This window comes from Macaca mulatta, chromosome 20, assembly GCF_049350105.2.
Source record: "Macaca mulatta isolate MMU2019108-1 chromosome 20, T2T-MMU8v2.0, whole genome shotgun sequence".
Lineage (NCBI taxonomy): Eukaryota > Metazoa > Chordata > Mammalia > Primates > Cercopithecidae > Macaca > Macaca mulatta.
In genome coordinates this window covers 4,387,288-4,413,714 of record NC_133425.1, presented here as the reverse complement: position 1 = coordinate 4,413,714, position 26,427 = coordinate 4,387,288, and the positions used below count along the sequence as shown (strand labels likewise).

At 51.4% G+C, this 26,427-nt stretch overlaps 1 protein-coding gene, 2 long non-coding RNA genes and 6 other non-coding genes across 11 annotated transcripts; 5 read left to right on the top strand and 4 right to left on the bottom strand.

Annotated features, from left to right (window-relative positions):
• The first annotated feature begins 404 nt into the window (after positions 1-404).
• On the top strand, positions 405-3,317 carry LOC106994926 (uncharacterized). 3 transcript variants are annotated; one of them, XM_077985364.1, is made up of 5 exons: positions 405-611; positions 716-745; positions 1,702-1,804; positions 2,501-2,527; positions 2,779-3,317. In XM_077985364.1, exons 1-5 carry the CDS (start codon positions 587-589, stop codon positions 2,834-2,836), a joined length of 243 nt encoding a protein of 80 aa, XP_077841490.1. In that variant the 5' UTR covers positions 405-586; the 3' UTR covers positions 2,837-3,317. The 3 variants fall into 3 exon arrangements, 2 of the variants coding, with proteins under 2 accessions (XP_077841490.1, XP_077841489.1); XR_013411452.1 differs by lacking the exons at positions 405-611; positions 716-745 and adding an exon at positions 973-1,173; XM_077985363.1 differs by lacking the exon at positions 2,501-2,527 and having other exon boundaries at positions 458-745; positions 1,702-1,827.
• On the top strand, positions 1,811-1,882 carry TRNAP-AGG (transfer RNA proline (anticodon AGG)). Its single transcript has one exon. It is a non-coding gene; the product is annotated as a tRNA-Pro (tRNA).
• Positions 3,318-3,917: 600 nt separating the features above from the next.
• On the top strand, positions 3,918-3,990 carry TRNAK-CUU (transfer RNA lysine (anticodon CUU)). The gene has a single exon. It is a non-coding gene; the product is annotated as a tRNA-Lys (tRNA).
• Positions 3,991-5,418: 1,428 nt separating this feature from the next.
• Positions 5,419-5,490, bottom strand: TRNAP-CGG (transfer RNA proline (anticodon CGG)). Its single transcript has one exon. It is a non-coding gene; the product is annotated as a tRNA-Pro (tRNA).
• Positions 5,491-16,862: 11,372 nt separating this feature from the next.
• LOC144337850 (uncharacterized) lies at positions 16,863-25,544 on the bottom strand. The gene is made up of 2 exons (XR_013411449.1): positions 25,408-25,544; positions 16,863-17,666 (listed from the first exon to the last, which is right to left on the bottom strand). It is a non-coding gene; the product is annotated as an uncharacterized LOC144337850 (long non-coding RNA).
• Positions 18,813-18,884, bottom strand: TRNAP-UGG (transfer RNA proline (anticodon UGG)). Its single transcript has one exon. It is a non-coding gene; the product is annotated as a tRNA-Pro (tRNA).
• On the top strand, positions 19,074-25,544 carry LOC144337851 (uncharacterized). The gene is made up of 2 exons (XR_013411450.1): positions 19,074-20,502; positions 25,237-25,544. It is a non-coding gene; the product is annotated as an uncharacterized LOC144337851 (long non-coding RNA).
• Positions 20,201-20,273, top strand: TRNAK-CUU (transfer RNA lysine (anticodon CUU)). Its single transcript has one exon. It is a non-coding gene; the product is annotated as a tRNA-Lys (tRNA).
• TRNAR-CCU (transfer RNA arginine (anticodon CCU)) lies at positions 24,498-24,570 on the bottom strand. The gene has a single exon. It is a non-coding gene; the product is annotated as a tRNA-Arg (tRNA).
• Positions 25,545-26,427: the final 883 nt, after the last annotated feature.

Genomic DNA, 26,427 nt, shown 5'->3' with positions numbered 1-26,427 from the left:
CATCTTTTGCCGTTTTAAAAACTTGGGTGAAATCTGTTCATTTCCTTTATGATTTCTGACATCACTATTCTGCCTGGAAATCCTTTTACCCTAGTAATAGGCATATGCACCTGTATTTCATATCAGCACGACATTTAAACCACCAGCTCATGACCTCAGGGGGTCACCTTGTTGGTTTATCCAGCAGGAGTAAAGCCTACCTTGGAAATCTGAGGGTGGCCGCGAACCCACAAGTCCAGATTCGCAGGTGCGCGCGCTAAGGACTGAGCTATTGGGGCGATGGAAAGAGTCTCTCTCTGCGCCAAGGGCGGAAGGACATGTTAAAAAAAAAAAAAAAAATTAAAGCGCAGTTCGTTGGTCTAGGGGTATGATTCCCGCTTTGGGTGCGAGAGGTCCCTGGTTCAAATCCCAGACGAGCCCTTTTTCCTTCTCTTTTTTCCCCTTTCGCATTTTCAGCAAGGACGGGAGACTAGGAAGGCGAAGGGAGGCTGCTGTTGGCAGAGCCTCAGTGGGGACCTCCCGGGGTCCCGGGACGCAGACGGACGGGCCTGAATCGCTCGCCTTGCAGTCGGTCCGTCACCCTGAAATGGGATCCAGCGCTGCCAACTGCGGTAACCGTGGTTAAAGGAGACGACCCCGAGCAGCAGGAGGAGGTTATTTAGAATAAGGAAGAATGCGCCGGGCTCGTTTATTTATGGGCATACATTTTTCGTAGGGTTCGAGAGTATGGCGGCTCCAGTCCCAGGTGAGCCCTACCAAGGTTTAAAATTGCATGGTATTGCGGGGAGTAATATGTGTGGCGGGGGGCCAGTGGGAGGGGAGTGAGGGAGAGACGGAGGGGCGAAGGCCCGGGCATCCTCCGGCAGCACTTTAGTGTGTCCTGGCGGGGTGGGGGTCTCGGCTCCCGTCTCCACGCCCAGACCCCGAGGCCTTCCCACTGAGAGCCAGGAAATTCGAGGCTTGGATCCGGAGGGGAGGAGGAGATCCTTTCAGTCCAGATCTGCCGGATTCTCGGGCTCCGGGTGAAATTTGGACACAGAGAAGGACAGAGTGACAGCAAAAGGTGCCCCGGAACCGACGCCTGGACGCGGCCTCTGCTGCCCCAAGGAGCCTCTGCTTCCCCACGTCCTGGTGACTGGAGGTTCCGCCAGTTCCCCAGTGAAGGGGAAGGAGGTACATCGCTGACTCCGGCGGGCGCCGCGGGCCTAATGGAGCGAAGCGACGCTCAGTGTCAGCCTCTTGAATTGAGGTTCCGTGTGGGAAGCTCGCCTTCTGGGTTTTGGCTTCCCTGGGGAAGAAGGGAAGACCGGAGCGGGAGAAGCGTGGGACGCGGCGAGGTAGCGGGCCTGGTGGCTGGTTCCTGGTGCAGTCTCCAGGCCTTTACTGACCACCCATCGGCACCACGCCGCGGGGCTGCAGCGTTTCCAAGGCGGGCGTCCAGTGGTCGCCGTTCGCGGACCCTCAGCACAGCAGCTGCCCGCTCTTGAGACGTTCCCATGTCCTGCCGGAGCTGGAGCTCCTCACTACGCGGCGTGACGGGCGGATCCCCAGCCCAGGGCTGAGTGGCGGAGGCGGGCGAGGGCCCGGGGGGTCCCGGATTGTGGGGGCACAGTGGATGTTCCCCATTTTGTGAGGCGCAGGGAGAAGCGGGGGCTCAGGGCTCCCTCCGCGCCCACCCGCGCTTGAACTTGTCTCTTCCAGACTTCAGGAAACCGGAGTCTCCTCCTAGCTCTGCTCTGCTGGGTCCCCACCTCTCGCCACAAGGACGCCACGAAGGCCACAGAGAGAAGCCGGAGTCAGCAGCGTATGTGGCTCGTTGGTCTAGGGGTATGATTCTCGCTTAGGGTGCGAGAGGTCCCGGGTTCAAATCCCGGACGAGCCCAAGTTTTGGTCCAAAACATCGGTTTCTACCCTTTCCTACTCTAGATGAAGATCAGAGATCCAAACAACTCTGACAGGTCAGCGCAGTCCGAGTCCTTCGATGTTAGTTTGTTTGTTTGCTTGTTTTGAGAGGGTGTCTCTGTGGACCCAGCTGAAGCACAGTGATGTGATCTCACCTCACTGCAACCTCCTCCTCCTGGGTTCAAGCAATTCTCCTGCCTCAGTCTCCCAGGTAGCTGGGACTACAGGCACGTGCCACCATGCCTGGCTAATTTGTGTGTGTGTGTGTGTGTGTGTGTGTGTGTGTGTGTGTGTGTTTTGTTTTGTTTTGTTTTTAAGTAGAGACAGAGTTTCTCCGTGTTGGCCAGGCTGGTCTCCAACTCCTTACCTCAGGTGATCAGCCCGCCTGGGCCTCCCAAAGTGCTAGGATTACAGGCATGACTCACCGCGCCCAGACTTCGAAGATAATTTGTACAAAGATCCAAAGCTGTCTGACAGCACCCAGTGCCACATTTAAAATTTATTTGGAGTTTTGTCGCCAGAGCCCTATCCCCTGATAAGCTTATTTTGTTTTCTGCTTTTTTATTTTTATTTTTTGTGACACTACTTTTGTCAGTAGGAACTCACTCGAGGCACTGAAGAAGAGGTAAGCCGTCCCTATATACAGTAAGAGCCGAGTCTTCACAGTCAGATACCTTAAAAGGTCTACCCTGGGATTCCCACCCAGTGTCCCTGGCTCCGGCGGCTAGAGCCTTAACGGGAGAAAGCCGGGCACTTGAGCAGAGGAGAAGGGCTATGGGCGTTTGCATCTGGGGTCCAGAGTCCTCTCCCTCCCCACATCCCGACACTCCTCACCTGCGTGTAGCCTTCTGGGGCTCCTCTGCTCCCCCATCCTAGTTCTGGAAGGAGCGCAGACCGAACCCAGGAGCCCGGGTATCCGCGTCCTGAGTCCTAGCGCCCACCAGGACTGGAGCCTCCTCGCATCTACTCTGAGGACAAAATCCACTGGCAGAATCTTCGTTTTTGTTTGGGATGCTGGGTTTGAGAACACGCCATGAACCAAGAGTCGTAAATAATCCAATTTTGAGCACTTGAGAACCAAGTGGAAAGAAACTCAAGCCGATTCAAAGTGACCAATCTCTGGTTATGCCCTTGAGCCCCTGCAGAAGCAAAGAATAATTTGTGTGTGCGTGTGGACAAATACATTTGTATTCCAGATCTCACAGAAATTCCTACACCAAGAAATTTACAAGGAAAATGAACACTGCGCCCTAAAAATTAACAAGGAAACAAGGTACCAGGAGCAACAACTCATTAACAGGAACAGAAACTAAATTGCAAACATTTCAGATGCAAAGTGTATCAGACTCATAATACAACTATTCCTACAGTGTCTAAAAATATGAAAGGCAATAAAGAAAATATCTTTGACAACAGGACCTCCAGCCTTCTAGACTGAAAAAAGAACCAAATAGTTCTAGATATAAAAGCACACAGTAATGGAAACGGAACAACTAAATGCACATCACGGTAGGTTACAGTGCGGAGCAGTATTGCGAGGGCTTCTGTGAGTCCCAGTGAGCTCTGGGCATTCTGTCTGCAACTGCAATGATGGCCGAAACACAGCAGAACTCTCCTGTGCCTGTAACTCCAGTGGCCTCAAAAAAAAAAAAAAAAAAAAAAAAAAAAAAAAAAAAGGGTAGTCATTGACTCTTTAAGTGCGTGCAGTCGCAGTCTGGGGACATTTTTTCTCTTTCTGAAAGAAGGCCATTTCAGCGGAGGGCACAGATTGGGAGAACACAGATTCATGCCAGCGTGGTGCGGAAGGAGACTCTGGCGGGTCACCCCCATTTATGGGAGAACGCAGGGTGGTGAAGGAAGTCCTGCACTAGCGGGGACGTCGGTGGGGACTGAGGCTGCTGTGGGGGACCCCACGTGCGCTCTGGTTTCTGGGGCTGATTCATTACCTCACTTTGTTTTCACCACCCTTAGGCCACCCAGTCCATTTGTAGGTATAGAAAGAAGTCTATAAGGAAGCCCGGCTAGCTCAGTCGGTAGAGCATGAGACTCTTAATCTCAGGGTCGTGGGTTCGAGCCCCACGTTGGGCGTATGTTTTGATTCTGGCTGTCTTTCCCAGAATCTACCCTCTATCTGTGGAGGTAGAGGCCCCTGACAGATGCAGACTTGCTGGTACCTTTTAGATGTACCCCAAGGGTACGTCTTTTCCTCCCAGCTCTCTGCCCCTGGCAATGCAAGACTTGGTGAAAGAAGAAACTCAGGCCGGGCGCGGTGGCTCAAGCCTGTATTCCCAGCACTTTGGGAGGCCGAGACGGGCGGATCACGAGGTCAGGAGATCAAGACCATCCTGGCTAACACGGTGAAACCCCGTCTCTACTAAAAAATACAAAAAAAAAAAAAAAAAAAAACTAGCCAGGCGAGGTGGCGGGCGCCTGTAGTCCCAGCTGCTCAGGAGGCTGAGGCAGGAGCTTACAGTGAGCTGAGATCTGGCCACTGCACTCCAGTCTGGGCGACAGAGCAAGACTCCGTCTCAAAAAAAAAAAAAAAAAAAAATTAGCCAGGCTTGGTGGTGCCCACCTATACTCCCAGTTACTTAGGAAGCTCAGGAAGGAGAATCGCTTGAACTGTGGAGGCACAGGTTGCAGTGAGCCGAGATGATGCCACTGCACTCCAGCCTGGACGACAGAGCGAGACCTTGTCTCAAAGAAAATTATAATTATATAATAAAATTATATTATGATATAATCATATTACTAATAGAATTATATGATACATATATACTACATATAATATAAACATATATAAAATATGTATGTTTAGGTATAACATACACATGTTTTTCATATGTGTGCATATTATTCAATACCGTAGACGTGAAATCTAATTTCCATGTGTAATGAGAGAATGAGATATCTTATTTTTTTGGTACGAAGTCTTCAAAATCCCGATGCGTATTCCGTACTTACAGCAGCACATCTCAAGTGGACCAGCCCTATTTCAAGTGTTTAAGAGCCATGTGTGGCTCCTGGCTACCTTCCTGGCCAGGGCAGCAGGGGGCCATGGGGTCAGGTAGCTTCGACCTGCTCTCAAGGAGCTTCATCTGCGGATCCGCCTTGGCCCGCAGAGATGTGGGTTTCTAGGGCGAAGGGGGGAGGTCGAGGAAAGAGCAGCTCTCCAGGGCCCACCTGGACCGGGCACCCCACTCTGATCACTCACAACCCAACTACCGGCCTCCTCCATACCGGGAGCCCACGTGGAGCTGAGCGACTGGGGCTGCGGAGGGTACAGCTTCTCTGGTCTGGGGCTGGGAAGGAGGAGAAGGGCGCGGGGCTCCAGCGAGACCGAGGCAAGTGCCAACCAGGCCAGCCTCAGGAGCATCCTGGTCCCTTGCAGCTGAGGCACAGACCTGGACGGACCTGAAGCGGAGCAAGGCGACTGGTGGATGAGGCTTCAGGCTCGGTCCCCGATTTTCAAGTTCTATATTCTCTAAAATGACGGGGGAAAAGTAACCACTTTTGGGGCTCGTCCGGGATTTGAACCCGAGACCTCTCGCACCCGAAGCGAGAATCATACCCCTAGACCAACGAGCCTCCCAGGTGTGGGCTTCTACTGACATTTCAGACACCTGCCTCCAATCTGGCGCGAGTCGGCTGATTCCGAAGTGAATAGAGCTCATCCCTGTACCCAAGTGATTGGCAGAATTCTGGGGTCGCTGCGGGGAGACCCTGGTGAACCAGCCCGGTGGAGACAGAGCCCATCCGCACTGGGCTCGGTAGGGGATGCTCAGGGTCAGACCTGCAACCTGGAGCTCCCCGCTGTATTTTCCCCTGCCCCGGGGTTAACGGGTCTGCGCTCAAATCTGGGGCTGCTGACTCATACCCAAGACCTTGCCCTAGGAGGATGGCTGAGCGGCCAGCCCACCTTGCATCCGACTGCAGCCGGTGGCTGGCTCCATCCCAGAGGCGCCCCCATAGCCTCCCCTGGGTGCAGCCCAGAGCCTCTGCTCTGACTCAGAAGCTAGCTCTGTCCTGTCTCTGCCTCTGTCAGCAAGAATTGAGGAAGTTCCGGGAGGTCACTGGGGATGAGCAGCGGATGGCAAAGGGCATGACAGTGACACACACTCTCTCCGCCTCTGTTTCTCTCTCACTCTGTCTTTAGGCGCTGGTGGCTTTGAGGTTATGATTAGGGTGAGAGTGGGCCTCAGGTTCAAATCCTGATGGGCCAATACTGTAACACCTTCTGGATCCTTCATTAAGGACGTCAGCAGTTTGGAAAGCCGGGGGACACGGCCTGGGTGTGGAGAGGATCCAGCGAGCTCGGCGTGTGGTGGGCGAGAGGGTCCTGCCCATCGCCACAGGGCGCCCGCGCTATTTTGCCCTAGATCAACCCCACCCCAGAGCTGAGCGCTGTCCCACTCCGGGGACTCCCTCCTCCCCTCTGTTTGGGCTTCTCGCTGCCGCGATCCTGGGTTCCCGGCCACACTCCCAGCGCTGGCATCGACATTTATGGAGAGCGGAAAATACAAAGTTTTGGGTTCCAGAAAGATAAAGAGGGGGGTGTGGGAGTTGGGGAGCAAAGATGGTGCTTCCTGCCACCGAGGTCTGTTGGCCTAGAGGTATGAGTCTCGCTTTGAGTGCGAGAGGCCCCGGGTCGGAATCCCAGAGGAGCCCAGGCCGCCGTGATCAGCTGTTGTTTGTTAGCCTGGGAAATTCAGCGAGCAAGAGCAACAATGGAGCGAATGAAAGAATCTTTCGCAGGAAAAGCAGGCCCTGCCTCCCTCTCCTACGTTCTTCGGTTTCTCAGACTGCAGGTGCGACCCCAGCAGGCGGGGCCTTGGGCCCCGGGCCCGGGTTTAGGAACCCGGGGATCAGCTACACCGCGACCTCCTGGATCCAGGACTGAGTATCCTGGACAGCGCGCATCTGGCCCTTTTTCTTCTTTTAGGGAAGGACTGCGGGTAGAAGGACTTGACTGCGGGTGGGAGTGAATGAAGACGGTGTCCGCGGGCCCGGGTGGCCGCAGCTAACTCAGTCTCTGCGTCCCTCACTTGTTGACCCAGAGAAGTAAGCGAACGCAATGGACGCCTCCCCCGGCAGGAGCCTCTGTACTGCGCGGGGGCAGGTGGGCGGCCCAGCCCCAGCGGATGGAGCCCGGGCACCTGGTCACCCTGCCTCCCAGATTCGCGGGCGCAGTGGGCACAGAAGCCCAACTTCCTTCCCTCTTCGACCCCCTTCCCTCCCTGCGATCTGAACTGAACCTAGGACAGTTCTGAAGTTAACACCCCTCTTCCAAAGTAAAAGACCCAGACCATATTTTAATTTTTTAAAAAAGAACAAGTCGACCGGGGGCAGTGGTTCACACCTGTAATCCCAGAACTTTGGGAGGCCGAGGCGGGCGGATCACGAGGTCAGGAGTTCTAGACCAGCCTGCCCAACACAGTGAAACCCCATCTCTACTAAAAATACAAAAAATTAGCCAAGCGTGCTAGCGCATGCCTGTAGTCTCAGCTGCTTGGGAGGCTGAAGCAGGGGAATCGCTTGAATCCAGAGGCGGAGGTTGCAGTGAGCTGAGATGGGGCGACTGCACTCCAACTTAGGGACAGAGCGAGACTCCATCTCAAAAAGAAACAAAAAAGAACAAGTCAAGCGGGGTGGCTCATGCCTGTAGTCCCAGCACCTTGGGAGGCCTAGGCGGGCAGATCACTTGAGGTCAGGAATGAGACCAATCTAACCAACACGGTAAAACTCTGTCTCCACTAAAAATACGAAAATTGCCTGGGCTTGGTGGCACGCACCTGCAATCCCAGATAATCGGTAGGCTGAGGCAGGAGAATGATTTGAACCCAGGAGGCGAAGGTTGCAGTGAGCCCAGATCGCCTCACTGCACTCCAAGCTGGGTGACAAGAGCAGGACTCAGTCTCAAATAAAATAAAATAAAATAAAATAAAATAAAATAAAATAAAATAAAATAAAACAGAACAAGTCAGGTCTAGATTTATCTACATGGACTCAAATTTTTTATTCTCAAAGATCATAGGCATCATGTGTTAAAGCATACACCTAATTTTTTGGTGGGCACAATGGTGGGCAGAAAATAAAGAGCACACAGTTCAAAGTGAAGATTGAAAATAACCAAGAATAATATGTTTAAAAAAACAGCCAGTGTTCATTTTCTGGCGTTGATGTTGAACCATAGTCATGGAAGTCTTAGGGAAAACTGGGTGAATGCTACACAAGAGTTTTCTGTACTTTTTTTTTTCTTTTTGGCAACTTACTGTGAATCTATAATTATTTAAAAATAAAGAGTAAAATAGGCTGGCCCAATGATGCACATCTAGCATTTTGGGAGGCCGAGGAGGGAGCATCACTTGAGCCCAGGAGCTCAAGACCATCCCAGGCAACATAGAAAGACCCGGTAACTAAATTTAAATAAATCAATCAGGCCGGCTATGGTGGCTCACACCTGTAATCCCAGCACTTTGGAAGGCCGAGGTGAGTGGATCTCTAGAGGTCAGGACTTCAAGACCAGCCTGGCCAGCATGGTGAAACCGTGTCTCTAATAAAAATACAAAAAAATAGTCTGGCGTGGTGGTACATGCCTATAATCCCAGCTATGCAGGAGGCTGAGGCAAGAGAATCGCTTGAATCTGGGAGATGGAGGTTGCAATGAGCTGAGTTCGCGTCACTGCACTCCAGCCTAGGTGACAGAATGAGACTTCATCTAAATAAATAAATAAAATTAGCTGGGTGTGGTGGCACACGTCTGTTGTTCCAGCTACTTGGAAATCTGAGGTAGGAGAATTCCCGAGTCCAGGAGGCTGAGACTGCAGTGAACTAGATCACACCACTGCACTCCAGCCTGGGCAACATAGCAAGACCCTGTCTTGGAAAAAATAAAAAATAAAATGAACAGACTTACAAAAATTACAGGATGTCATAACAGTGTTGTCAGATATAGATGAGTTCTTGACATGGGAACAATGAGTCTAGGAGTGACATTAAAGCTCAGACAGGAGAGAAAATAAGGGGCTAGTCAAGAAAGAGGAGGAAAAACGGCATTCCAGTCCAGAAACTGGTAGCTGATGGGAGTTGAAGCAAAGAAGGAAAATAATGGGCCGGCACAATGTCTCATGAGAGGACCCCTTGAGCTCAGGAGTTTGAGACCAGCCTAGCCAACATAGTGAGGCCCCATCTCTACAGAAAACACAAAAAAATTAGCTGGTGCATGAGGTGGGAGTATTGCTTGAGCTGAGGAGGTTGAGGCTGCAATCAGCTGTGTTCTCACCACTGTGCTGCAGCCTGGGTAACAAAGTAAGATTCTCTCTGGTCACGGTGGCTCATGCCTCTAATCCCAGCATTTTGGGAGGCCAAGGTTCACCTGAGGTCAGGAGTTCGAGACCAGCCTGGCCAACATGGTGAAACCCCAACTCCACTAAAAATACAAAAATTGGCTGGATGTGGTGGTGGGCACCTGTAACCCCAGCTACTCCAGAGGCTGAGGCAGAGAGAATTGCTTGAACCGTGAGGTGGAGGTTGCAGTGAGCCGAGATTGCACCACTGCACTCCAGCCTGGATGACAGAGCAAGATTCTGCCTGTAAAACAAACAAACGGTTAATACAGGTGTGAATTGCATGAAGCGCCCTTCCAAACATTAAGATCGCCACATGACTTCTTTTTTTATTCTGTTAATATGATGAATTATTTTGATAATTTTCTTGAATTTAAGGCCAACCTTGTATTCTTGGAAAATACCTAGTTCACCCTTTATTTGATAGCTCCAGTCTTTCTTTCTTTTTGCTTTTTTTTTTTTTTTTTTTTTGAGACAGAGTCTGTCACCCAGGCTGGAGTGTAGTGGCGTGATCTCGGCTCACTGCAAGCTCCGCCTCCCGGGTTCACGCCATTCTCCTGCCTCAACCTCCCCAGCAGCTGGGACTACAGGTGCACACCACCACACCCGGCTAATTTTTTGTATTTTCGGTAGAGGTGGAGTTTCACCGTATTAGCCAGGATGGTCTCGATCTCCTGATCTTATGATCTGCCCGCCTCTGCCTCCCAAAGTGCTGGGATTACAGGCATGAACCACCGCGCCCGGCCTGATAGTTCCAATCTTCCTAAAAAGACGCAAAGACAATCACAGGACAGCCCTATCTCCTCCCTGAAAAATGCCCAAGATGGATAGCTTCAGACAGAGGGCACCAGTCCCCAACCCACCCCTGGCTCTGCAACCCTCACAGGCCAAGGATACAAGTGACCCCTAGCCCCATGCCCCATGCATCGCTGTGACACAGGGTCATGGTTATAAGGCCCCATAAGCCAACATCCTCCAGGAGGGATTCGAACTCTGACCAGAGGCTGAGGCGATGGCGCCATATTATTAGGACCTGGGCTGTTGAGATGCCTGTAGCGTTTTGTCCTAGCCTCTGATCTGCCTTCCTTGGGGCCCCCAGACAGCCTCTATCTCAGCACCCCCACTGGCAAATGTGTCCAAAACCACTCTAAAGCCCAGACATTAAGGTTTGACTCCCATTCCAAAGACACACCTTGGCTGGTTACAACCATAATGCAAACCTACACCCAAAGTCCAAGGAAGGTGCCAGGCTGAAGAAAAAGACCAACAAATCATCTTTCTTAGGAAAAAAACATTTAATAGGGACTTATGAACAGAATCCGGGTCTGGGTCTCTGGTGGCAGGGGGACAAGATAGTGGGTCTCCATGCCTTACTGTCCAGACCCAGGGTCTACATACCACAGGGAAAGGGTGTATGTGCTTCAGAAGGAATGTATAAGGCACTTGCTTAAGGGCAAGATTTATGGTAAATGCAATAGTAGCAAGGTTGTTTTGACCTAAGGGCAGAATTTATAGTTAGTCTTACACAAGAAACAATAGATGAACTGGAACTCTTGGAGGCTGTCCCAGAAGTGGGATTAATCAGAAATCTTTACGACAGATTAGCATCCTACATGGGATTGCCTTAGCCTCCAAAAAATCTGTTAGGCACGTTTTGGAGGGGCTGGGTGGCTGCACTCCTGGTCTCCTAATAACAAGGGCCACCGTCCAAACAGTGAGAGAGATAAGTAATGGCTGGGTCATACTGGTTTCTGGGGTTCTGGCCTCTCTCACAAGAGCCTGAGTTAGCCAGGGGACTGTAGAGCATATGGGAGGTGGTCTCTCCATGTTGACCTGTGGGCGGCAAGCCACCCAGGTGCCAAGGCAAGAGACCGAGGGCACAAGCTGTTCCAGTATAATAAAATATATAAAATAACAAGAGTTATACTAGATATAGATCATAGATATGGTTATATATAAGTATCATTAATCATTAGTTTGTAATAATTACTCTTTATTCCAATATTATAATAATCCTCGCTCTACAATCATAACCTAGGAAAACCCAGGCCATAGAGAGATAGGAGCTGAGGGGACATAGTGGGAAGTGACCAGAAGACAAGAGTGTGAGCCTTCTGTTATACCTGGGCAGGGCCACCAGAGGGCTCCTTGGTCTAGTGGTAACGCCAGCGTCTGGGAAGACGCCCGTTGCCAAGTGGACCGTGGTCTAGTGGTAGCGTCAGTGCCAAGGAAAAGCACCCGCTACTTAGCAGGCCGGGAAAGGAAGTCTCCCTTTCCCTGGGGGAGTTTAGAGAAGACTCTACTCCACCATCTCTTGTGGAGGGCCTGAGTGATGCCCGCAGTTATCCAGAGGCCTAACCGTCTCCCTGTGATGCTGTGCTTCAGCGGTCACGCTCTTGATCCACTTCATGTTCCATCCTGTACACCTGGCTCTGCCTTCTAGATAGCAGTAGCAGAATTAGCGAAAATATTAAAAGTCTCTAAAATGCAGAAATAATGGCGTAAGCTGTCTCTCCTCTCTCTCTCTCCGCCTCGGCTGCCAAACAGGGAAGGGCCCCCTGTCCAGTGGACACATGACCCACGTGACCTTACCTATCATTGGAGATGGCTCACACTCCTTACCCTGCCCTCTTGTCGTGTATCCAATAAATAACAGCGCAGCCTGGCATTCGGGGCCACTACCAGTCTCCGTGTCTTGGTGGTAGTGGTACCCCGGACCCAACTGTCTTTTCTTTTATCTGTCTTGTGTCTTTATTTCTATGGTCTCTCATCTCTGCACACGGGGAGAAAAACCCACAGATCCTGTAGGGCTGGCCCCTACAGTGACCCATAGTCTCAGCTGAACTGGGTGGGTGGACACTTCTCCCTTGGCTGAACTTCAAAGCAGCACATCCACCCCCAGGCCTGGGACTGAGTCTCCTGGGGGAGGGGAAGAAACTTTGGGTCTTATGCTAAAGGAAAGGTATCCAGGTTCTCTATCCCAGTCTAGGGGTGAGCAGACAGACCTTCCTGGGGTACAAAATCTCCTGTTTTTTTCGTTAGAAACCCTGGTTCTGGGACACCCACTGTAAGAGAAGACACAGCAGTTGTCAGCTTGATGAATTTGGGAGGAGGTCTTCAAAGCTCTCATGCTGACACAGATCGAGACTTGGGACTCAATGAAAGTTTACCTTCCAGTTAGGGGCCAAGCATCGGAACCTGTGTCACTTGTGATGCTGAATTCTGTGCATCAAGAATGGCAAAAGCTGCGCCCAACGTGGGGCTGACCCTGAGATTAAGAGTCTCATGCTCTACCGACTGAGCTAGCCGGGCTGACATCATGGTCCTTGCTTCCCACCCTAATGTTCAGAATCCTCAAAGCAGGTGCTGCCAAAAAAAAAAAAGGCTGTGATGACTCTAGCCCTGAGGAGGTGGTGCAGGCATGGCTACCCGTGGAGCCGGCCTCTGGCATTCAGACAGCTGGGTGCACAGTCCTTGCCAGGGTCTCCGGACATCTGGGAGCCCCTATCCTCCCCTTCTCAACGAGTTGTGGGCGGACTGTGAATCCCTTAACCTCAAACCGGAGCCTCCAGTCAGCTGGAATTTGTAGTCAGGGACCATTAGCCATGGCTCCAGGCCGGGACCGCTCAGGGTGGTCCTGAGTGGGAGGTGGGGAGGAAAAGAACAACCTTTCTCTGGGGCCCAAGTGCGGATCCAAAGGGGTTTAGGTCCAAGCTTCGCTGCCAATATAAATCCCAATTCCTACTTAATATCGAGCCTGGCCTCTGTATAGCTCCAAACCGTTTCAAATGACCCAAAGAGCCCAACTCTTCCCACTTCCCTGCAGATCTGTGTGCACGGTGGAGGCAAGCGGCTCATGACAGGGGTTTCTCCATGTTGGTCAGGCTGGTCTGGAACTGACAACCTCAGGTGATCCGCCCGCCTCGGCCTCCCAAAGTGCTGGGATTACAGGCGATCCCGGCTGCCGGCCTGCGCGGCTTCTGAGTTAATGATCAGTGTGGAGTCAGCCGGGAAGTGGAGGCCAGGAAGGAGGGGCTGAAGGGAAAGAGTAGAGCAGCAGGGTAGGGCCTGTCCTGAGTGTGCGCCTCACGAAATGGACCCCCTCGACTTGGGACCCAGTTCTTTCTCATCTCCCCTTCCCTTCCTTAGATCGGAACAGGAACTGCAGGGCGGCCTCTGTCAAGCGCGTCCGTGAGAAGAGACCACCAAACAGGCTTTGTGTGAGCAATAAAGCTTTTTAATCACCTGGGTGCAGGCGGACTGAGTTTCAAAAAGGAGTCAGCAAAGGGAGATGGGGAAGGGGTTGCTTTATAGGAGTTGGGTAGGTAATGGAAAATTACGGTAAAAGGTGGTTATCTATTGTTAGCAGAGGAGGGGGTCATAAGGTACATGGTAGGGAGGTCATAAGATTTATTTTCCAAAAGAAGAATGTCACAAAGTCGACTGATCAGCTAAGGTAGGGCAGGGACAAGTCACAGTGGTAGAATGTTGTAATGTTGGTTAATCACTTAAGGCAGGAACTGCTGTTTTACTTCTTTGTGGGTTTTTTTTTTTTTTTTTTTTTTTTTTTGGCTTCTTCAGACTTCTTGGCTCCTGCAGGCCATCTGGACGTATTTGTGCAGATCACAGGGGTTGTAATGGCTCAGCTTCGGCTCAGAGGCGTGACACCTCGACCTGTGACCCAGGGCCCAGCAGCAGCCTCTGGCGGCCTGGCAGTCATCGGAAATCGGCCCAACTTCCTCTTTGTCCACATGGGGAGCAGTCCCAGTCGCGCCTCCTGCTCCCAGCCAGGAAGTATCATCGCAGACCTGTTCATTCTAAAACCCTGGAAAATCCTAACTTGGAAATGTCAGTCAGGCCAGCCACGCAGGCGCCGGGGCTCACGCCTATAATCCCAGCACTTTGGGAGGCCGAGGCGGGTGGATCACCTGAGGTGAGGAGTTGGAGACCAGCCTGGCCAACATGATGAAACTCCATCTCTCCTAAAAATACAAAAAATTAGCCAGGCATTGTGGCGCCCACCTGTCATCCCAGCTACTCGGGAGGCTGAGGCAGGAGAATCGCCTGAACCCCAGAGGCGGAGGTTGTAGTGCGCCGAGATGGCGCCACTGCACTCCAGCCTGAGCAACTCCGTCTCAAACAAACAAACAAACAAACAAACAAATAACGTCAATCAACGGACAACAGACACCAACACCAGTGTTGGACCATCTGACAGGATGACAAAGATGGTGAAGTGGCCACCGTAAACATGCTTCAAGGAGCAACCCCTGCTTCATGCAAATGAAAAAATATGAAGTCTCAGCAAAGGAGTAGAAAATATAAAGAATAACCAAGCGGAAAGTTTAGGCCCGAGAAATACAAAACCAAAGGAAGGAACTTTAATGAATGGGTAGCAGCAGAATGGAAGAAAATAGAAGACTCCGCAAATTTGAAGACAGAACAATAGAAATTACCCGGAGAGAAAATAAACTAAAAAAACAAAACAAAACAACAACAAAAAAAAACAGACCGGGCGCGGTGGCTCACACCTGTAATCCCAGCACTTTGAGAGGCCGAGGTGGGTGGATTGCGAGGTCAGGAGATCGAGACCATCCTGGCTAACACAGTGAAACCCCGTCTCTACTAAAAATACAAAACTACAAAAAATTAGCCGGGCGTGCTGGCGGGCGCCTGTAGTCCCAGCTACTCGGGAATGGCGTGAACCCGGGAGGCGGAGCTTGCAGTGAGCCGAGATCGTACTGCTGCACTCCAGCTTGGGAGGCAGCAAGACTCCTTCTCAAAATAATAATAATAATAATAATATAATAATAATAATAAAACAGAACATCGGGTGTTTGTGGGACGTTAACAAAAGATCTAACATCACAGTTATTGCAGACCCAACAGAAGAAAAATATGGGCTTTACAAACGAAAGCTGGCCGGATACGGTGGCTCACACCTGTAGTCCCGGGCCCGGCTAAAATGTCTTAAAATGGCCGCGTGCGGTGGCTCACACCTGTAATCCCAGCACTTTGGGAGGATGAGGCAGGTGGATCACGAGATCAGGAGTTCAAGATCAGCCTGGCCAAGATGGTGAAATCCCGTCTCTGCTAAAAATACAAAAATACAAAGAAAAAAAAAAAAAGATTACCTGGGCATGGCGGCAGGCGCCTGTAATTCCACCTACTCCGGAAGCTGAGGTAGAAAATTGCTTGAACCCGGGAGGCAGAGGTTGCAGTGAGCCGAGATTGCGCCACTGTGCTCCAGCCTGGGCGACAGAGTGAGACTCCGTCTCAGAAAAAGCAAAAAACAAACAAACAACAACAATAATTTAAAAAAAAAAATCATCTTAAGAGCAGTTTTAGGTTCTCAGCAAAATTGGGTGTGAAGTGCAGAATTGCAAATTCTCCTCTGTGCCCACAGGCGCACAGCCTCTCCCATTCCCATGTATGTTTGTTTTTTGTTTGTGTGTTTGTTTGTTTGTTTTTGAGACAGAGTCTTGCCCTGTGGCCCAGGGGCATGATCTCGGCTCCCTGCAATCTCCACCTCCCGGGTTCAAGCGATTCTCCTGCTTCAGCCTCCCCAGCGGCTGGGATTACAGGCGCCAGCCACCGCGCCCGGCTAATTTTTGTATTTTTAGTAGTGATGGGGTTTCACCATCCGGCCAGGCTGGTCTCGAACTCCTGACCTCAAGTGATCCAGCCGCCTCGGCCTCCCAAAGTGCTAGGATTACAGGTGTGAGCCTTCGCGCCTCCCCGTTTGTTTGTCTTTTGAGACAGGCTCAAGCGATCCTCCTGCCTCAGACACAGGAGTAGCTGGGATCACAGGCACGCACCACCACGCCCTGCTAACTTTTAAAATTGTTTTGTAGAGGTGGGGTTTCACTATGTTGTCCAGGCTGGTCTTGAACTCCATGGGCTCAAGCTATTCTTCCACTTCGGCCTCCCAAAGGCCTGGGATTACAGGTGTGAGCCACCGCGCCCGGCCGCCGCGATTTCCAACCACATTTCCCCCGTGCGCACCACAGGGGCTGAGGGAGGTTGGCATGGGATCCCGGAGGTCCTGACCATCATGGTGCCAGTAGGGGAACCCCAGGGGTGGCCACCTCTGCGCCCGCTCTCCCGAGGACCTGAAGTGCCTGATCATTTTGATTATTTCACAACCACGCCCCTGCCACCTGTGCAGCCCGGCCGTGTAGGCCGCTAGCCAGCCAAAGCTCTCTCTACACTGGATCCCGGCCCCGCTTCATTTCTCTCTGAGCAAGGCGACTTTAGAATCAGTCCTATCGGGGATTTGAACCCAGCTACCAGACAAAGCCACCCACAGTTTTCCTTAGTTTAGTCAATGAAGTGAGCCACTGCTATTAGTCTTGCCTCTGCAGGAGAGCACGTCCGCAGTCGTAAAAAGCTCGACTTCTGCGGGACACTCTCCCTCGCGGGAGTAGGTTTTGTCTGGGAGTTCCAGCAGGCAAGCCTCACTCATCATCCTCACTCATGGAACCACTACTCCGGTCACTCGGGGGAGTCCCTCAGGACAGATCCGCCCTGAATGCCCCAGAAAAAATTCTCTGGTTAAACAGCCTGTGTCCCACGACGCATATGCCCAAAGGACAATGCCACAGACACAAACACTGATTTTTTATTTTTTATTTTATTTTATGTTTTTTGATACTTTAGTCTCACTCAGTCGCCCAGGCTGGAGTACAGTGGCGCGATTTCTGGTCATTGCAAGCTCCGCCTACTGGGTTCACGCCATTCTCCTGCCTCAGCCTCGCCAGTAGCTGGGTCAAAGGCGCCTACCACCACGCCTGGCTAAGTTTTTGTATTTTTAGTAGAGATGGGGTTTCACCGTGTTAGCCAGGATGGCCTCGATCTCCTGACCTCGTGATCCGCCCGCCTCGGCCTCCCAAGGTGGTGGGTTCTTAAAGTGTGGGCTCTTCCGGGATTTGAACCCAGGACCTCTTGGGTCTCCGAGGCTTGTCCCTGTGGTCCCTAAGCGAGAACCATACCCCGGACCAACTACTCATGCGGAAGAGGGGTCGGGGCCTTTGTCGCCCTTCATGAGCCCAACGCGGCTCCGCCTTCGCTGTTCTGGATCAGTCCTAGTTTCCTCGGTCACAAACTGTCCCCCTTTCCCGATGCTTGTCCCGGACGGGATTCTAGTTCCTATGGGAAGGAGGGGCACGGCGAGCTTCAACATTGCCACATCCTGCGACTCCAAATAGGAAACGCAGCTCGCGTTTTGGGGCTTCTCGCTCTCCCCGCCACCTCTGGAGAACTGAGACCATCAGCTAGGGGAAGCCCCCCAGGTCCTCCTCCGTCCTCAGACAAAGGGCTAGGAGCCGGACTTGGACTCCCCAGAGGCGTCGCAGGCTCCCGGAACCGCACCTCTTCCCCGCCATGTGCCGGAGGGACGCGCCGCTGCGACCTCAGGACCTGGAAGGAAAAGGAGGCAGCTGAGCATGGTGGTTCTGGCCTGCAATTGCAGCACTTTGTGATGGGAGGCTGACGCAGGAAGATTGCTTGAGTGTAAGCTGGAGACCAGCCTCCAGAACACAGCGAGACCTCGGTTTTATATATATATACACACACATACACACACATATATATACACACGTATATACACGTATATATACACACATATATATGTGTGTGTGCATATATATACACTTATACATACACACACACACACACAATTAGCCTGGTCCCAGCTACTCCAGAGGTGGAAGTGGGAGGATCCCTTGAGTTTGGGAGGTTGAGATTGCAGTGAGCCGAGATGGCACCACTGCACTCCAGCACTCCAGCCTGGGCAACAGAAGGAGACGCTGTCAAAAAAAAGAAGAAGAAGAAGAAGAAGAAAGAAGAAGAAGAAGAAGAAGGAGAAGGAGAAGGAGAAGGAGAAGGAGAAGGAGAAGGAGAGGAAGGGGAAGGGGAAGGGGAAGGGGAAGGGGAAGAAGAGGAAGAGGAAGAGGAAGAGGAAGAGGAGGAAGAGGAGGAAGAGGAGGAAGAAGAGGAAGAAGAGGAAGGAGGAAGAAGAAGAAGAAGAAGAGAGAAAGAAAGAAAGAGAGAAAGAGAGAGAGAGAAAGAAAGAAAGAAAAAGAAAGAAAGAAAGAAAGAAAGAAAGAAAGAAAGAAAGAAAGAAAGAAAGAAAGAGAGAGAAAGAGAGAAAGGAAGAAAGAAAGAAAAGAAAGGAAGTTCGAAACACTGGGCTTGTCCGAAATTTAAGCTTAGAACCGTCCCACTCAAACGAAAACTACACGCCCAGAACAAGTTCCATGGTCACCCGGGACACGTCTGCAGAGGCAGACGCGGCGGGGGAGGCGTTTGCCCTCTTTTAGGGTCCCGTATCTGGGGTCTACTGCCCCAGTTCCAGGCCTCAGGCGCACTCAGAATTCCCAGGTGGAAGGCTCCGGTCAGGAGGCGCAGGCAAGTCCCGCCTGCAGCTGGGCAAGGCGAAGGGCTGCAAGCCGGGCGGAAGCGGGAAGTCGGATGGGCCCCGTCGCCTGCGGCTGCCACGGAGAGACCAAGTTCCCTGCGGCCGGGACTCCGTGAGAAAATGACGGTGTTCGGGAAAATAGAAGAGGGCTCGTCCGGGATTTGAACCCGGGACCTCTCGCACCCAAAGCGAGAATCATACCCCTAGACCAACGAGCCAGCGCAATAACAATTTTCTGACGTCTGTCCTTGGTCTACACCCGTGGTTCCACTCTCCTCCTCCAAGCACCTCCCAGTCCCCGCCTTCACTCCATCCCCACCCTGCCCCTCCAGGGTCCCGGCTACACCCCAACCTCAAGGCCGTCGGGGACGGTTGCGCAGGGGGAGGTTTCGGTTTCGATCCCAGGACGCTGGTAAAAGGTGCAGTGCGGCGGGGACCAGCCCCAGGAGGAACTCCTGCACGACCCCCGCCCTCAGGCGCACAGAGGCGGACCCCGCACCCTGGGCACTGCGGCGCCGCCTCCCTCGAGGGCCACCCGGCTCCCAGCGGCTCCAGGCGGCCCCAGCACCGAGAGGAGGGCCGGTGACCAGGGGATGCAGCCCGCGGGGAGGTGGTCTGTCTGGCCCGCGTGAGGCAGGGGTCTCGCGTGCTGAGCCCCAGCCCAGAAATTTCAACCAATGTGAAACCCGAGTGCAGAACCCTGAGGAGGAGACCACGCCGCCTCCTAGCAGGCCAGCCCGGGCATCCTAGGAAGGGATCCCGTCTCCGGCACAGACCCCTGGCTTCTGTTCTCAGCCGAGCCCCTTCTTGGCCTGAGCTCTGCCCAGGCGACCCTCGCAGCCCTGGGACCTCCCATACAGGGACCGGAGCTGGGATCAGAGTTCATTTCTTCCCAAACGGGCGGCTCTACGAACGCTCCAAACTTTTCTTGCCTTTTCCACTGGCAAGGGACCCAGCATTCTACTGCGAGCCTGAGGGGGAGAAAGGGTCTCCCGGGCTTGTCCCTGTGGTGAGGCCACTCTGCCCGCCCTAAACAGGGGCGAGGGTTTGAAAATGAGGAGACCTCCGTGATTTGACCCCGGAACCACTCACAACCGTAAGAGAGAGTCACGCTGAGTTTCCCCCCGGCCATCTCCAGAGTCCGTCCCTTCAGCCCTTGTTCCCGACGTTCCCGCTCCCAGGAGCTGCAGGGGCCGCAGACACCCACGAGGGACTGCAGACAGGGGACACACACCGCGAGAGACGGCAGACGGGACACACGCCCACGAGGGTCGGCAGAGGGGACACAAGCCCACGAGGGTCGACAGACAGGATACACCCCCACGAGGGTCAGCCGACAGGACACACACCCACGAGGGACGGCAGACCACACGGGCCTGGCGGCGTCCTCGGTCCGCGTGGAGCTTAGGGCTCTAGTGCTCGCTCAGGATGTAGCGTGTCTCGGATCCTGGACTCATCCCCAACAACTTTATATAGAATAGGGACGTTCTGGAGAGCTCCAATGGCAGTGTGGGAAGCAGCTTTTCTTGTAACCGCCCGGCTAGCTCAGTCGGTAGAGCATGAGACTCTTAATCTCAGGGTCGTGGGTTCGAGCCCCACGTTGGGCGAGAGGTTTTGCTGGACCGATGAGTCTTGCAACTGGAAAAAATCAAGTAAGTGCAAAAGATCGGAAGCGACTCCGTATACCTGGGAAGTTCTGGAGAGCTCCAAAGGACGTGTGGGAAACGGCTTTTCTTGTTACCTCCCTGAGCATGAGACACAATCTCTGGTCGTGGGTTCGAGCCCCACATTGGGTGGGAGGTTTTGTCGGACCGATTAAACTTGGAAGAAAGTCAAGTAAGTAAGAAAAGGTTGGAAGTGACTCCGTATACCTCCCAAATCGGGATTTGTTGGGCAAGCAAACACAAAACGCTCCACCAACCAACTGGCCTCAGGATATATAGGGATCCCTTTAGTTCTGGTTCATAAAAAATGGGCCGAGCATCGTGGTCCATGCCTGTAATCCCCTCACTTTGACCCCAGGAGTTTGAGACCAGCCTAGGCAACATGGTGAGACCCCAGCCCTTAAAAAAAATACAAATTTTCTCCAGGTGTGGTAGCGCGCCTATAGTCCCAGCTACTCCAGAGACTGAGGCAGGAGAATCGCTTGAACCCGGGAGTTAGAGGTTACAGTAAACCGAGATCGCGCCTGTGCACTCCAGCCTGGACAACACAGTAAGACTCTGTCTCAAAATAATAATAATAAAAAGAAATTGGCCAGGCGCAGTGGCTCACACCTGTAATCCCAGCACTTTGGGAGGCCAAGGCGGGCGGATCACGAGGTCAGGAGTTCGAGAGCAGCCTGGCTAACACGGTGAAACCCCGTCTCTACTAAAAAATAGAAAAAATTAACCAGGCGTGGTGATGGGCACCTGTAGTTCCAGCTACTAGGGAGGCTGAGGCAGGAGAATGGCGTGAACCCGGAAGGCGGAGGTTGCAATGAGCCGAGATCGTGGTACTGCACTCCAGCCTGGGTGACAGAGCAAGACTCCATCTCAAAAAAGAAAAAAAGAAAAAAAAAAAAAAAAGAAATTAAAATTACATATATATGACATTTACATACACGTTCTATTCAGTACACAGAGCATTTGGGACCCTCTCTGCATAATATTTGCCTTAAGAGGAATTCCCCTTCTATTTCACCCTAGTGTAACCCTGGCAAAAATTCTCATAATTGCACACTACAGCACACCAGGGACTCTCACTTTCCATCAGGGAAGTGGTCCTCATTGCCAGCCAGCCAGCCAGTTATCAGGGGAGTCAAATTTAGAATCTCACCCTTATAATCTGGTTCTAGGCTAGGTACCATGGCTCAGGCCTGTAATCCCAGCATTTAGGGAGGTCAAGGCAGGAACACCACTTAAGCCCAGGAATTTGTGGGTGCAGTGACCCATGATTGTGCCACTGCAGCCTGGGCAATACAGTGAGACCCTGTCTCCAAAAACCAAAACAACTATTTATACCTATCTAATAACTGTCATATTAAATATTCTGTGAAAATAGCTAATGAGAGGTGTGGTGGCTCATGCCTATAAGAACAGCACTTTGGGAGGCCAAGGTGTGAGGATTGCTTGAGCCCAGGAGTTTGAGATCAGCCTGGGCAACATAGCAAGACCCCATCTCTACAAAAAATGAGCAGCATGTGCCTGCAGTCCCAGCTACTCAGAAGGCTGATTGGGGAGGATCACTCGAACCTGGGAGGTCGAGGCTGCAGTGAGCTGTGATCACACCACTGCACTCCAGCCTGGGTGACTGAGAGAGACCCCGTCTCAAAACAAAAACAAAAACAAAAACTAAACAAACAAACAAGAAAACATAGCTGATGGTTTTCTGACTGCTACCTGGACAATTTTGGCTTGAATGCAGTGTTGAGGTCCTTACTAATGGACATGAGATGCTGTAATTCACAGTATACAAGGGCATCATGATCAGGCAACATGTGACTTGGTTGATTATGAGGAGTTACAGACTGAAGCAAGTGCCGTGGGGGACCAGTGGCTGCTGTGCTTGACTGTTGCAGCACAGGCGACCACATGGACTTTCATTAGTTCATGGCATGGAAAGAAGTCTTCTGAAGGAACTGGTTAGCTTACAGAAAGAAAATGACAAGATCAGGTGTCTAAACTTCTAGACTAAGTCATATTCAGAGACCCAGGGACAATTTATGGCAACTATACAATAACCTTAAAGCCACAAGGCTGATATTGCTAAAAATCAAACATGTCATTTAACTAGGCATGTTGCAGAATGGCAATGTAAATTGAATTCACAGCCTTAGGAAATCTTTGGTGTGAAAAATAACAGTACTGATTAGGAAGAAGTGGTGACATCAGATTGGACTCAAAATTGAGAATCTTGAACGACAAAGGCTGACCTTGGAGAAAACAGCATACATGACAAAACAAAACAGATACAAAACAAGTTTTGCTACTTTAAGCCATCATAAGGAGGATGGGATATGATTTTGTATCTGGTGAATTTATCCATCTGGGTGCACATTCCAAAGAGCCTACAGTTAATATATTATCTCATGCAGCTGACCGTGGCCCTACCAGGTTTCTTGGTTGGTTGGCTGAAAATTGACCTCAGTGATGGCCTATGTTTAATGAGACTGGGCTGGTAGAACGTCTCGGGCAAACTGTAGAGAAAGAAACCTAAAGACACCAAGCAATATTGGAGTGCATCTATCATGCATGATGCGCACACCACTGAGAAGACCAGAGGAGACTCCCTTTCTTTCTTTTTTCTTTTTCTTTCTTTCTTTCTTTTTTTTTTTTTTTTTTTTTGAGCCGGAGTCTCACTCTGTTGCCCAGACTAGAGTGCAGTGGCATGATCTCGGCTCACTGCAACCTCTGCCTCCCAGGTTCAAGTGATTCTTCTGCCTCAGCCTCCCAAGTAGCTGGGACTACAGGCAAGCGCCACCACACTCCGCTAATTTTTATATTTTTAGTAGAGATGAGTTTTCACCATATTGGCCAGGCTGCTCTCGAATTCCTGACCTCGTGATCCGCCCGCCTTGGCCTCACAAAGTGCTGGGATTACAGGAGTGAGCTACCACACCAGGCCAGGACACTCCCTTTCACAAGGCCTCCCGAAAAAATCCATCACGGAAGCCTCAGCTTCCTTAAGGAGCTCTGTGGTGGCCATTCTCTGCAGGTGGCCTATGATGGTGGAAGGTAATGCCATTGAGGTGAGGAAGGTAACGCCATTGAGGTGGGGATGATGGGGTCCAGGATGTGTGGGGAAGTGGGAGAAGCCAGGCCAGAGCTGGAAAAACAGAAGAGTCCCAATTATGGGTTTTATGTATTTATTTGAGACGGAGTCTCACTCTGTCACCCAGGCTGGAGTACAATGGCGCGATCTCCGCTCACTGCAACCTCCACCTCCCGGGTTCAAGTGATTCTCCTGCCTCAGTCTCCTGAGGAGCTGGGATTACAGGCGCGTGCCACCACGCCCGGCTAATTTTTCTATTTTTAGTAGAGACGGGGTTTCACCATGTCGGTCAGGCTGGTTAGTGATGGTGATCCGCCGGCCTCAGCCTCCCAAAGTGCTGGGATTACAGGCGTGAACCACTGGGCCCGGCCCTATTACGGGTTTTAAAGGCAAAAACCAACCATGTTTTTATACATATTTATGACAAAATTCTAGCAGTGGTCCCCATCGGGGCAGCTTCTGATTTTACTTTACACCATGTCCTGTAGTTCGGGAATTTTTTACCTTGAAGATGGCGTCATATATTGCATGGATTTAAAAAAAGAATACCATGGACTATTTCAAACATGTATTAAAAGAGAGGAAATAGTGCAATGTCCCCTCATGTCCCCCATTATCTACTCATGGATAAGTAGTTTCATCTATACCTCCATCCAGTTTATGATTTTTTTTGAAACGGAGATTACAGCCTGGGATTACAAGCGTGAGCCACCGCGCCTGGCCTCAGTTTTATGATTTTTAAAACAAACCAGTTGTCCTGTAATTTAATCTGTGAATCATTGTGTGTTTATTAAAAAATAAGGATTTCAAAAATATATGTAACCATTATAGAATTAACAAACCTGGAAAAAGAAACAATCACTTCTTTCTACCAAGTTAAATGGATGGAACTTAAAATCCTGTAAAACGTCCAACTTGTTTCTCCTGTAACCTGAAATAGCTCGTCTTATTTGAAAACAGGTACGAGTTTCTGATTTACAGCTTGTCTAGGAAACCTCCCGGAACTCCGCAACTCCACCGGAGTATAACGAAATTCCAGTTCTTTTCCCCGTTCAAGAACCTAAAACTCATCCCATTTTTACCCCGGGTGGGACTCGAACCCACAATCCCTGGCTTAGGAGGCCAATGCCTTATCCATTAGGCCACCGGGGCGGACGGTGGCAATGTGGCGCTTGTCTTAGACCAGTCTCTCAGTGACTCCGCGATGGTTCCCCCACAGCCTGCCTGTCCTATCCTGGCCTTTCTCCCGCCCCTCCACGGGAATCCAAGCTCTGGTTCAGATCTCGTCCGCTCCTGAGCATCCTCGGTGCCCCAAAGAGACCGCGCACGTGCAGAGAGACCTGAAGGACACAGAACAGCAGATTTTTGCCTCGGCTCTTTGGTCTAGGGGTATGATCTTCGCTTAGGGTGCGAGAGGTGCCTGGATCAACTCCCTCACGAGCCCTACTCTCCATTCAGAAGAAAACCCAAGTCTAGGGGTAATTAGTAGTGAAAGATGCATTTGAGATGGATGGAGTGTATGGGAAGGGGCACGCGATGCCTGCTCAGCAACCCGCTCCTCATCCCGAGCCCGCCGCTTGCGGAAGTGTCGGTCTCCGTCCTCCTCCCCTGCATTATCCATTACACCAACGGTGCCGCCCAGTGGTCGGAAGCCTCTTAATAATGACCCTCCAAAGTTTGCCCTCTACATCCCCAGCTGGCTCGGTGTTAATCTCAGGATCGCAACGTTGGGTGTTTACTTTCCTGCCCCAACATGTGTGTTATTTTCCTTTTCAAAAAATCTATATTTTAATGAAGTTCTTTTCCCTTAATACCTAGTAAACGCTTCAGTCCAGGAGTTCGAGACCAGCCTGGGCAACACAGTGAACGCCCCGTCTCTACCAAAAACAAATACCTTCGTAAACCACTGAAAACTCAAAATAAGTTAAAGGAGAAAGCGACACCCTGCACGATCCCAGGTCACTAGCGTCTGCCGACCGGAGGACATACCTGCAGCTGCGACTCTCCGCAGCCTTCACCCGGTGGAAGGATACCCCAACGCGGCGCTGCTCGGCACTCGGACTAAACTTGGGTTCCGCTGGTAAACATTTTTTTTTCTGGGTGAAATATTAACTCAATCCTGGCGATACTCTTTGAAATTGAAATGTTTATTTTATTTATTTTCTATTTTGAGACGGAGTCTCGCCCTGTCACCCAGGCTACAGTGCAGTGGCGAGATCTTGGCTCTCTGCAACCTCCGGCCTCCCAGGTTCAAGCGATTCTCCTGACTCAGCCTCCTGAATAGCTGGGACTGCAGGAGCGCGCCACCACGTCCCACTAATTTTTATATTTTTAGTAGAGACGGAGTTTTATCTTTTGAGTCAGGCTGGTCTCGAACTCCTGACCTCATGATCTGCGCGTCGGTCTCCCAAAAAGCGGGGATTAGAGGCGTTGAGCCACCGCGCCCGGTTCATCACCGGTATTTATGATTGTTTTCTTTTTTACTTTGCTACCCCGTGATCAGTTGATAGAGGATACAAAGTTTTTCATTACAATAATCAATTAAACTACGCATGTCGCTGGGCGCGGTGGCTCAAGCCTGTAATCCCAGCACTTTGGGAGACCGAGGCGGGCGGATCACCTGAGGAGTTCGAGACCAGCCTGGCCAACATGAAGAAACCCCACCCTCTCTACTAAAAATACAAAAATTAGCCGGGCGTGATAGCGCATGCCTGTGATCCCAGCTATTCGGAAGGCTGAGGCAGGAGAATCGCTTGAACCCGGAAGGCGAAGGTTTCAGTGAGCGGAGATCACGCCATTGCACTCCAGCCTGGGCAACGAGAGCGAAACTCCGTTTCCAAAACAAAACAAAACAGAAAACTACACATGTCCTTTGACCCCATGGGGCAACTCCTCACCGCAAGCAATCCCAGCCCCGCGTCTGTCACGGTTTCCATCACTTGAACTTTAGTTTGTGAAGTCAATCCAGCTCCCAGGACTCGCGTTCTCTGGCTTCAAGCTCCGCAGTTC